General features: G+C 33.4%; 1 protein-coding gene across 4 annotated transcripts; it reads left to right on the top strand.

Moving 5' to 3' along the window:
- Positions 1 to 1,449: 1,449 nt before the first annotated feature.
- Positions 1,450 to 11,464, top strand: LOC107832363 (putative ubiquitin-like-specific protease 2B). Of its 4 annotated transcripts, none has more exons than XM_016660202.2 (10): positions 1,451 to 1,783; positions 5,114 to 5,292; positions 7,747 to 8,029; positions 8,117 to 8,242; positions 9,964 to 10,180; positions 10,271 to 10,438; positions 10,528 to 10,659; positions 10,746 to 10,827; positions 10,905 to 11,018; positions 11,098 to 11,464. In XM_016660202.2, the coding sequence occupies exons 4-10, from the start codon at positions 8,206 to 8,208 to the stop codon at positions 11,248 to 11,250; spliced, it is 903 nt and encodes a 300-aa protein (XP_016515688.1). In that variant the 5' UTR covers positions 1,451 to 1,783; positions 5,114 to 5,292; positions 7,747 to 8,029; positions 8,117 to 8,205; the 3' UTR covers positions 11,251 to 11,464. The 4 variants fall into 4 exon arrangements, with proteins under 4 accessions (XP_016515686.1, XP_016515688.1, XP_016515687.1 ...); XM_016660201.2 differs by lacking the exon at positions 8,117 to 8,242 and adding an exon at positions 3,192 to 3,273 and having other exon boundaries at positions 1,452 to 1,783; XM_016660200.2 differs by lacking the exon at positions 8,117 to 8,242 and having other exon boundaries at positions 1,450 to 1,783.
- The last annotated feature ends 1,350 nt before the right edge of the window (positions 11,465 to 12,814 follow it).

The following is a 12,814-nucleotide window of genomic DNA, read 5'->3' as shown; positions in this document are numbered from 1 at the left end:
TCTTTTTAAAAATAAATGTTTATTTACTCAGAAAATATTATTGCAAATAATAGAATAAAATAAAAATAAAAAAAATATATCTTCTATTATATTATAAAAAAAAAGTAGTATAAAAAATTTAAATAAAGTAATATGCTAATAAAAGTTTCTATTAACAATGCAATAATACTAAATATTGGAAAATATAATAAAGAACTACAAAACAATAAAGTTATTTGATGCTTATAAAAGTATCTTTAATTTGATAGAGATTTTATTCATTAAAATTTAAATAATATTATGAAAAAAATAGGATAAAATTTAAAATAAAAAAATATCTCAAGAGTAATAAATTATATAATTCTATTATATTGTAAAAAGAAAGTAGTAGACAAAATATTAAATAAAGTAATATGTTAATAAAAGTTTCTATTAATAATTCAATAATACTAAATATTAGATAATATAATAAAGAAAAATACAAAACAAAAAAGTAATTCAATGGCTATACAACTCTCTTTAGTTTAATAGAGATTTTATTCATTTAAAATTCAGATAATATTATTGAGAACAAAGAATCAAATTTAAAATAAAAAAAATATTTGAAGAGTAATAAAATATATATCTTTCATTACATTAAAAAAAGAAAGCAATAAAGGGGTATATTAAACAAAGTAATATAATAAAAAATCTATTAACAATGTAAAAATACTAAATATTGGATAAGCATAATAAATCGAAATATAGAACAAAAAGGTTATTCAATGACTATACAAGTATATTTACTAATAGAGATTTTATTCATTAAAATTCAGATAATATTATTGAGAATATTAGGATAAAATTTAAAATAAAAAATATTTCAAGAGTAATAAATATATATCTTCTATTATACTACAAAAAAATAGTAGACAAAAATATCAAACAAAGTAATATGCTAATAAAAATTTCTATTAACAATACAATTATATTAAATATTGGATAATATAATAAAGAAAAATACATAACAAAAAAGTTATTCAATAACTATATAAGTCCCTATAATTTAATAGAAGTTTTATTCATTAAAATTCAGATAATATTATTGACAACAACAAAATAAAATTTAAAATAAAAAATATTTCAAGATTAATAAAATATATATCTTCTCTTATATTACTAAAAGAAAACAAGCAGATAAAAATATTAAATAAAGTAATATGCTAATAAAAATTTCTATTGATAATGTAAAAATACTAAACATTGAATAATAGAATAAAGAAAAATATAGAACAAAAAAATTATTCAATGGTTATATAAGTCGCTTTAATTTAATAGAGAGTTTATTACGCTGTATATCATATTACTAAATAAGATGACAATTGAAATTTATTGAACCAATAATATGTAATATGTTCAAACAAGCCGGATCAGAATTAATTTAATTAATATATTTTAATGTTGACGACGCGATTACCTTATAATCGTCACAACTCCATTCTCAAACTGTATGCCAAACGCAAAATAGTAGCAAGTGCATTTAATTGAAGGAATGAATGTTGTTTACTGTAATTCATGTACTGAATAATATACTACTATTTTTTTGTATTCACCTTGTGGAGGAACCAAACAAATTCTGCATTCCGTTAGAGTGGCAAAAATTACAAAAAGATGATGATGGTCATGCCGATAACAAAAGTTACAGCAACCAAAAAATTGCTTCTAACTTGAACAATGCAAATTTTGGGTTATATTTGTAAAAAGAGGCACAGAAGATGAAGAAAAGAGTGATGGAGAAGAAATTGTGTCATATTCCCTATTTCAGGTACTCAATTGCTAGTGTTTTGGTACTTTCATTATTTGGGTATCTTTGAGAATGCTCTATCTTTTTCACCCAGTCAGTTTGTGAGTTGGAATTTCTGTTGTTACTTTTGTTTTTCTGTTTATTTTTTGTTTTTATTAGAAAATCTTTGAGAAGGATTATTAGTTCTGGCTTCGTTTATTTTGGTTAACTTTGTAAAGTTAAACTTGTACAATTTCTCTGTTTCTATGACTAATGAGCAGTGGTGGATGTAGGCTTTACAATACGGGTTCGGCATAACACAGTAGCTTTGGCCCAAAATCCTATACATTTGTTAAGAAATCCACTAAATATGTACAAATATTTAATTCAAAACCCAGCACTTGATGTCGCTATCCTAGAATTTAGAACCCATAAAGTTCAAACCCGGAATTAGCCTGCGGATGTGAGTGTATCATGGTGCTTTTATTGTCTGGGAATCATTGTAAAATTGCTCATTTTTTGAGCCCGTGGACTATAGTTGTTGCAATGTATTGTTCCGTTATGTGGAACTAGGAATCTCGGGAAGATTATTAATGGTGTTGGTGATAGCTGGAATAAGTTTGGTTTACTGATCATTCTTCTTGATATTAGTTAACTCTTTAAAGCAAAAATCTTTGAATTTCTCTTGTTCGGTGTTGTGATCTTCATAAGAAAATGCTGCTAATATTGTATAAATATTTATTTGTGTTTCTACATTATATGAAATATGATGGATCAAGGGAGAACAAGAAAAGGTCACAGTGGGAATGTGATTGATTTACGGCTTGTATATGTTGGAAGTTTTCTTTTATTAGTTGCTTTATTTATTTAGCGTTAGTAAGAAGTTCAGACTTTAGAGGGTATTTTAGGACCACCATCCCCAACAAACATGCCCACACTTCACAAAGAGAATGCAGTAGTATGAATTAGTTTGTCGCTTAAATACGTATCTGAATCAACTCTCGTGGTACAAACTTAAAACCCATGACTAGAATTTCAAATGTTTAATCAGATGAGATATTATTCACTAGGCCTTTAACACAAACCACAGAGTGTGTATGCACTTAGAGAGCTATGCTTGGACTGTATGCACATTATGAGTTTTTGAGATTCTTGGATTGAAGATCAAATGCTATGGCCAAGTGGATAGTTTTCCAATATTAAATAGCACATTATTTTGGACCATGAGTTCCATGAAGCTATAAGTGGTTTCCTTACCATTTGATGGAGGTGAAAAATAAAGCCTTTATCTCTCTGAAAAAAAGTATTTTTCCTTCTATCATTTGTGATGTATCTACTTTCTACTTTCTAACAATTCATCTACTTCTTTTAGGAATTGCTTGGCTGGAATCTATTTAACTCATATTTCTTTGGTTTTTTTCTTCTTCCTCTTGACTTGAGAATGTTTCAGCCAAATCTTACTGATGTCAAATGGCCCGGTTACTCGTTTTTGCATTTGAGTGTCTTGCGTGGTGCAATGCACAGATTGAACAGTGAGTCTTATTCTGTAAACGCATCAGTACTCAGTAGGTGGCTTTCAGCATGCACATGCTTATTAGACGGTAAACACTTACCATCACGGGGTTTTTACACCAAACGAATTCGACTTATCATGGTTATGTGATTTAATGAAGTGAAAATATGCATTAGTTAACCATGGTTAAGTGATAGTAGTGTATGTTCAAATGCATGTCATGCATTCATTGGTTTGGTATAAAAACCTTGTATGAGTAAGCTTTTACCTTTATCAGACCGTCCTTGCTCCTGTTCGAATCTTGTTTACCTTCTGGTTTTAAGAGCATACAGTTTTTTGTTGTGGGCCTGAAGGTTCCTTTAATCTTAACCTTCTTCCTGATTATTAGACAGATCATTATTTTAAGTTTTGAAAACCCTTTCCATGTAGAACCTTACATGTTTTTGTTGAATACATTTGCACTGTACGTTTATTTGGATGTGTTCACTTTTATTGGAATATCAGACCTTGTCACTGAACTGTGTGACCTATAGGTCACGAGTTCAAGCCGTGGAAACAGCCACTAATGCTTGCATCAGGGTAGGTTGTCTACATCATACCCCTAAAGGTTCGGCCCTTCACCGGACCCTGCGTGAATGCGGGATGCTTTGTGCACCGGCTGCCTCTTCTTTTTTTTTAGTTGCTCTTAAAAGTTCCAGAATAGCAGGGCCAGTTGTACTACATCGCTGATTTCTTCTGTTTGCAATGGGAAAATCTGTTATGCTGCAGAATATCTAGGTGAAATCGTTTTCCAGAATATATTAAGATGTTATTGGTGGATCTTTGAATTAGTAGTTACTGTGAAAAGATACAACTGAGAAAAGACTCTTAATTGTATTGGTGGTTAACAATATCCAAGGGGCTCTTTATATAGGAGTTTTGAGCTATAAAAAATAACAAAGTTTCCTAATTCTTAGAATCTCGGATTATAATCAAGAATATTTTACAGTCTCTAGAATTGTGCCACCAAAATGGTGAGCAATCATCAGAAAGAAAAACATGAATTGATGTAACATGAAATTATTGGTGTAACATGAATTGATAGATTCAAAAAAAATTTCAAAGAAATTGCTAGAATAATGATCGAATTGATCCTCGAAAATTGCCAAAAGAATGCTGGAAAAGTGGGTTGGAGAATAGCGGGAAGACTGACTAGATAGGGGTAGTGCCACTGGAACGGTTACTGGAATAAGCCTTAGTGTTGTTAGAATGATCACCAAAAAGATGTGCAGTACTACTGGAATGGTCGATGAAAAAAATGGTTAGAATGTTGGACAGCATAGGCAGGGGAGCGGCTGGAACAATAGCGAGATAGAGGCACGGTGCCACTGAAACATCACTGAGAAGAGGAGCAGTCTGCTGAAAAAGTCACCAAAAGAGGAGTAATGCCCGCCAAAATGATCACTAGAAGAGACACAAAGAATAAAATAATGAAAAAGAAAAAGGATTTTCGCAGAGAAAGTGGCATAAGGCCACAGGCTTATGGGAAGGATTTTGCTGAAGTCTTTAGCAACTACCAAGAGCATTGAGGCTTTAACTACCATGGACGAAGATAAAAGAGAGAAAAAAATCTTTTTTTGATTGGTGTCTATACCATCTACCACGACCGGTGAGGCTTTAATACCATATAAAAATATAAAAGAGAGAAAAATGCTTGTTAAGTTGGTGGTTAAAACGTGCAAGAGGGTTCATAGTATAAGAGTTTTGAGTAACTTGAAATAAGTAAAGTTCATTAACTGTTGAGATTCTTAAATATATTTTGTGATTCTCTTGACTTTCCAAGTTACCATAGAATTAGGGGTTGTTTATTGCTTTTGCAGGCTGCAGCTGTCATAGACTCAGTTGCGAATCAAATGCAGGAAACTGTCAAGCTTATTGAGGAAACAAGAGCTCCAAACTACGCTCCATAACTGATCAAACAAGTAGCGTCAAGCTAAGCCACAATCTTATAAATATATTCCTGGTTGCGGAAGATCAATAGGTAGAAATTCAGATACTGGTAAGCAACTCTAAGGCACTAGAGTTTTCAAAATTAGACATGCAGAATTTTCCTTTGGTTGTGGTATGACTGTAATGCCAGTATGATATATCTTATGAATCCATTTAATACTAGTATAACGTGTTTCATTGTTTTTTGTACTCGCACCTTCTTAAAGTGGGCCAGTATTTTGCACAATGGCAACAGTTTATCTGTTAATTATCTACCATTTTAATTTCCATATCTTTCTAGTACCACCTAAACTCTCCTAAATCAAACAGTATCCATTCCTTTTCCAAAGGAGATGCTTATCAAGATTGTTGTCATTCAAGGCATGCCATTTCTGATTTATAAAATTTTGTTACTTTTTACATTTTGGTGGAAGCATCCTCTAAGCTGGTGGCTTTTGATTACCACCAGTCCACCTCCATATATGATCAACATAATATACCATGGATTCAGTGACAAGGAAAGCCCATCTGGCTAGAAAGTTAGTTAATGATGGCTGATAAACTGTTGATCGTCCGAATGTTTGTTATGGACTACAATCGAGGAAATGGTGGAAAAGTGATAGTCTTGTATTAACAGGTAGATATAATTTGCTATTCCTCACCATTGGAAAATCAGGTGGTAATATCAACTTAATAATGGAAGTGCATTGTGAAGAAACAATGGTGAGAGGAGATGACAAAGCTTCGACTTTGGAATAAGTCAACTGTTTGGAAAGGAAGACGGATTCTTTTAGATGGCCTCTAGGGACAATAAAACATATATTTGTTTAGTGTTGACTCAGAGGCGAAAAGCACCAAAATCTGTTAGGGCCTCAAACGTAAAGCTCAATTTAAGAGTGTTTTTCTTAAAGAAGACACACACACACACACACACACACATATATATATATATATATATATATATATATATATATATATATATATATATATATATATATATATATATATATTGCAAGAATAGATCGACAATTTTTTTTAAAGAAAGTACAATTAATTGAAATATATGAAGTCAAATCATGTCAGTCAAGATCAATAACTATTTTAATATTTGTAAAGTATATGCAAAGGTGCATGTTTAAACTTTAAATTTCTAATCCAGATTAAGGTACTAGTTTTTTTCTTTCTTAATTCTAGTTTCCTATTTCTAGTCACTAACATATTCATTCATAACATTTTTTCATTAACAATGAATATATCACTTTGCTAACCATACATATTATATATGTTACCCTCTTTAAGACAGAGCTCCTGGGAAATGAGTCTCGCTCCTTACTGTCTTAGTGTTTCCAGCCTGGCTGCAGCTGATTTGCTTCAAGCAAGCAGTTAACAACACTGCACTTGCTAATCCTTATGTTTTAGTCATGGGTTTTTATTATTGTTCACTGATAAACGAGCTCGTTTGCCGCTGCAGTATTTTCTATTCTAATTTTATGTTTTCAAATATCTAAAGGCTAATGTCATTATAAGTCCAATTTGAGGCACTGAAAAGTGAAAACAACCATCAAACAACATATTACCTACCAACTTAGTGATCAAGGGTTAGACAACAATTTTATCTTTATTTTTACTGACAGCAGTTTGAGAGCTATAAATAACATGCTGGAATTTTTTAGTTATATGTTTTCTTTGGTTGGTATGATTGTTTTAGACTTTCTAGTTTGCCACTTGATTTGCTACCAATTTCCATTGTAAAAGGATAGATATGCCTTATTTTAGCTCCATCTACTCCTAAATACTTGATTTTCCTTTCCTATTTATAGTCCTATCTTCTGCTCCCTCTTTCGGTCATCTTTTTAGTGCACGAGCTCATTGTTATACCTATCTTTAATACTGTCACAACAGTCTCAAACACATATTTCTTCCGACTTTCCCGGAGCACTTTAGAATTATATCTATCTCTTTTCAATTTTGGTTCATGTTCAACCTTAATGAATTCATTTTCTAAGTCAAATCTTTGTTTACTAGGGCCCTGTTTGGTTTGGATAATTATCCCTGATTTGCTAATTAAACTATTTTCTTTAATCTGAATCAGGCTATTGTAAAAAATCAGTTTTTAGAGCTAACTAGGAGTACTGACTATTGCATCAATAAAACTGATTATTTTTTAGCTTACTAAATAATCATAAACATTTTGATAATTCAGTCCAAACATTTCTTTAGTGTTTACTGCTTAAGTTGAAAAAGACCCTGCAGTGGCCCAACAAAAAAGTATGGTTTTAGTTGGATCCCATTTGTCATGGTATAAGTTATTTTATATTCACTATCATGCTAGTTATTATGTAAATGAAGGATTTGATTTGTAGTTCTATTTATTATTTAACGAGATTTCCATTGGATTCTCCTTGAAGAAATATCCTTATTGCTTTTTGTTCCTTGAATACTTCCCTTTGGCTTTTTATTTGGAATACTTAAGTATCCTCCGATGGTCTTTGGTTCATGGAATACTTAATGTTTGTATATGTAGGAGGCCAAGACAGTAGTTGCAAGATGGCTAAGGCTGGAGGGGCCAAGTTACTATAGAACAGTAGGACATTTCTGTACAGGGAAGACCAAGGGCCTAAAATTTTGTTGTAGTCAAAAGAACCTATCTTAAAAGTCTGTATTAGGCGTCTCTAGTTTGACTTGTGTTACAAGTAGCAAGGTTGGTGCTGGGTAAAGACTATTGATGGGATTCAAGAGAGCACCTACCTTGTTGTGGTCTTGCCAAGGCAAGGAATCACAGGTGAACTGCCGCAATATAGTTAAAGGTATAAAGTTGAATTCTTGTTAGTTCAGCTTTTGATGCAGTTAATCCTTGCATTGATCTGTTCAAATGTTAAATGGCTGTATTTTAGATTTTGATGGTGTAGGCAATTGCTAGGGGTTTCCTAGTAGCACCCAAGAGGCCTTTGTGTTTCCAATAGATCAAGAGGAGTCAATCTTGATGCAGCTTACCACTTGTTTGATGTGCATCTGGTTAGGTGAATGCAAGAATTTCCCAATATCTGTTAATGAGCAAAATGACCATATTTGCATCCTTTGGTGTTACAGCTTGTCTTTACTTGCCATACAAAGTGTTCGGAGTCCTATTACTTAATCACACTTTGTGCTCCCTTTCTTTCTGTAATTGTGGAAATCTTGGACTCCTTTGGACTTTTTGGTTAACTTACTTTTCTTGTTTATTTATTTTGTAAAGAAAAAGTAAAAAGAACTCTAAGAAAAACTAATTCATATATCTCATGGTAAAACTTTGCAAACTATGCAGATCTTACTTTCTTTTATTGGACTTTACCTTCGAAACTACCACTCAACAGTTTTTTAAGTATTTTGTCGAACTTATCAGGACTAAGAACATTTTCGTTTCCTGTTATTTATTTTCACTTCTATATAAAGGGGACAATATGTCTCATTAATTTCTTTTGTGTTAGATATGCATTTATTAAAGGTTTTTGGCAGGTCGTATCCGGATTATATTTTTCAGCCAATGGAACAGTAGTGCTTGGCCTACGCTTTAGCAAATTGCCTTAGAAGGCAATCCAGACTACTATAACCTTACATAGATTACGTCTCCAGTCATATCGCAAGAATCTGGTCTATGTTAATGACCATTTCTATGTTCCACTTAAATGCATTTGTTTGCCCTAATCATCATTTTGTTTCAGCGCCTCCATATCTCCTTCATTTGCACCTCTCTCTTTTGGGGGTGCGGACACACACACCCCTCTCCTGTGTATTGCCTTCTTTTATACCCTTTCTGCATTCTCTCCTTTGTAAAGTTCTATCATTAAATCCTAGGTTGGCAATCACAGGACAACTTCTTTACTTTTCTTTCCTGATCCAGAAAAGAAAAATTATCGCAAGAATCATTTTCGTTATCTGTCTTTTAGCTCTTTTCCCAATCACTGGAAGATTCAGCAATAATTTTTTAGAGAACTTGAAGCATTTCTCCCGGATTTTACTTCCATTTCTGTTAGAGAAACAAAAAGGAAACATCAGTGTTTTTGAAGTCCTACTTCTATATCGTTTTATCCTTAAGTTCAGGATCGATGGCTAAAAGAAGTAGAAATGGTTTATACTTGTCCTTCTGTCTTTTACTTCCCCAATTATTGTTATTTTCTTTCTTTTACATCTGCTTTTATAGACTGATAATTTGACTCACACAAAATTGCTGCTTGGGCTACTGTTTAAGTAATTTGATTTACGCGAAGCCTAGTGGTATAAACTTTTTCCTGAACTTGTTATGTCATAGTTGCTAATGAGCTGTTGTTCAGAATACATAATTCTGATGTTGGTTTGTTTTTTATTAGTTTGTATAATTACAACTGTAAATTACATCACTAAAGTCATTGGTGGGTGATGAATCAATTGTAATCAACCCAATGGTTGAAAGGTGAAACAATGTCCAATTAACTGTTTGGTTCTCTTCTCCTAAGGGCTTGCTATTTAAATGATTCCTTTTCCCATGCACCATTTCGTTGTACTTTATTTGGATTTGGTGGTTGAGAAGAACCAGTGCTTCACATCCTGGCTCTCCTCAAAAGCAATAAATAAGGGTGCAATTAATTCTAGTTACAACTCTGTTTTGATTCTTGTGGTGCTATTAGCAGACAAATCTTCCTGCTTTGAAAATTATTAACTCTTATTAGATTCACCAGACAATCAAAAATGCTTATTGTCGGAATGGTAAATTGTGTCACGACAGGCTCTGGTAAAAAAGGAACTGATGAGGAACTTCCAAGTCAGTCTCGCCCAAAGGAACACCCACGCACATGTCGAAAAAGAAAAAGTAAAAAAATAGCTGCTGCACCTGATTCAGCTGTTCTGCTACGCCGTTCTGCTCGCCTCCGTGGACTGTCAAATAGAAAGAATGGCAAATCAGATGGAAAGTTAAACTCGGTCGACTTTGACTGCTACCTGGAGTAAGTTTGTGGGTTCTGTGTGCTAAATTATGCAAGTATATTTATGTTTGCCAGTTTCTGTTTTGAGCATAACTTCTTGGGATTATGTAGGAACATATGGAGGGAACTACCAGAGGATAAGAAAAGTTCATTTGCATACCTTGAGTCCATGTGGTTTTATTTATACACAACCAAACTATTCAAGCCTAAGGTGTTGAGGTGGATTAAGGGGCTAGACATATTCTCGAAAAAATATGTTTTTGTTCCCATCGTTCTCTGGTATGTGTTTCTGATTTGTTATCTGGTTATGCCAAAGTTGCATATAATGTTTTTAGTTGTGCTTTGTATACTGAGATGTTATTTATCAGGGATCATTGGTGTCTTTTGATCTTTTGCCATTTCGGCGAAAGTTTAGAGTCAGAATCCAAAACTCCCTGTATGTTGTTACTGGATTCACTGCATATGGCGGGACCCTCGCGATATGAACCTGAGATAAGAAAGTATTTTCCTCGATGAACATACTACCTTAGGAATTTTTGTTTTTCTAGTTAATTTACTTGTATGCTTTGTTTTGTTTGATTTGTAGATTTGTTTTGGACATTTTCAAAAATGAAGAGAGGCCAGAGAGCCAGCAGCTGATTAGGAAAATCAAGTTATTGATTCCTAAGGTCACAATACTTTTCACTCATGTTTCTGATGTTACTTACTAATGGTCTCTCATTTAGCATGACTTGAAAATTTTCAGGTACCGCAGCAGACAAATGGTACGGACTGCGGTAAATTTGCTTTGTACTACATTAGCCTTTTCCTAGAGAGCGCTCCGGAAAACTTTAGCATATCTGAAGGCTACCCTTACTTTGTGAGTCCTTTGTCAAACTATATCTATCATCTTCATATCAAGAAATCCTCTAATCCTCATAATTCTTTCTGCTTTGTAGATGAAGAAAGACTGGTTTACTCCTGACCAGTTAGAAAGCTTTTGGCTGGAATTGCCGACTCTGACCAAGGATTCTTCTGAGGACATGAAAAACACAGCAGTCTCTGGTGAAAGCGTCTCAGGTTCTGAGGATGCTATTATATATCTGGTATAGACATTGTGGGTAAGAAGTAAAATAGAGAGATATATTGATACTATTGGAAGGACAAGTAACTATGGGTCATTGGGATATTTAAGGCTGTCTCTTTTGTTCTATTTTCGCTCTTTTTTTGGGTGCTTAAGGAAAAAAAAGTCAAAATGAGGACTTCTACATTGTTTGCAGAAACAGAAAACAATTTGTATTAGTCTTGCTCAAGTTTTGTTTGACCTTATAGCTGAATGCTAATTGAAGTGTGTGCATGTGTGTGTTCAGGGTATTGCTAGTAGTGTTGTTTTTTTGCTAACCTACTGCATGGCTGTAGTAAGTTAGAAAAGTGTTCATCTTTCTTCTCCTTTAATACTCATGTGTACACCTGTAAAACATATTAAAGAAGGGATTTAAGTAATTTTCCTTATTTTCTGCTCATTCTCTGCTTCTTTCCAGTTTTGGTTCTTCTCCTTCTCTCCTTCTAGCTTTCGTTCTCTTCCCTTGTGAACTTCCTCTAGTTATTTCCTTCTCTTCATTCATCTTTTGGTCAGAGGGTTTGCCAGAGAAAGAAGCAGATAAGTTCCTCTTCTTTTTGAGATTCACATGTTATTCTCTATAGAAGAGAGGAAAAAAATCCAATTGTTTAATCTAGTGAAATCGAAATTTAGCTGTTTAATCAAATGGTACTTATTCTCTTGTAAAGCTTCAAAAGAAAAAGGATCTTTGATCCTGCCATTGTTGGCTCCTTTTGATGGGAGAACAAGGTGTGTCCTGCTATAAGGGAGGGTGGTTTGTTGGTTGTGTGGAGAAGGTGGAGTTCATGGGGTGAAGGAAGGGATTCCATAATTTTTCCTTTCTTTCTTTTCTCAACCATCCGGTATTTGAAGTTCACCAGCCGGATTAATCTAGATTCATGTCGGGTAGGTCCACTAAGGGGATAAAGAGCTCCTAGTAAGAAGGCTTTATCGAACGAATGATACGTGGTTAATGGTGAAGGGATACCAATTACTTCAAAGGCCCCATACTTAACTTAGTTGAAAGATGTGTTTATTTGTTTTCATTTTTTTAAAAGCTGCTGTTTGGTAGTTCTGCAATCTTTTGAGCATTGTATTGTTTCAATTTGAAAGAACTATCTGCAGTTTTGTCATAGCAGTCTTTTAATTTTGGAATTGATTCACGGGTTGCTAAAGCATTAAAAATGGTAGCCCGAAGCATCCCGCATTTATGCAGGGTCTGGGAAAAGGTCATACCCAAAGGGGTGTGATGTAGGCAGCCCATATTTAAAAAGGGTTGCTAAAGCATTGCTTGATATTTTCAATTTGCTTATATAATGGTAATCATATGAGGTAACATACAAGATTACCAATTTTGGATATATTGGCTACACTTTGATGTCCTCTCTTTCATTCTAGGTGCTTTTCTTTAAAGGATAAAATTCTAGCAGTGATCCACAGTCTGCTTCCCAGCTACAAAATTTGTTAAATTATCTCTTCCAAAGTCGAATCAACCTTTCATTCCCTTCTTAATCTCAAGTAGTTTAACTCATACATAAGTCAGTTTTGCTTTCTTGCACAGCGTGCTCCATCTTATA

This window comes from Nicotiana tabacum, chromosome 18 (assembly GCF_000715075.1).
Source record: "Nicotiana tabacum cultivar K326 chromosome 18, ASM71507v2, whole genome shotgun sequence".
In the NCBI taxonomy this organism is placed as follows: Eukaryota; Viridiplantae; Streptophyta; class Magnoliopsida; order Solanales; family Solanaceae; genus Nicotiana; species Nicotiana tabacum.
Note: the sequence above shows the minus strand (reverse complement) of the source record. Positions and strands in the feature narration are given on the sequence as shown.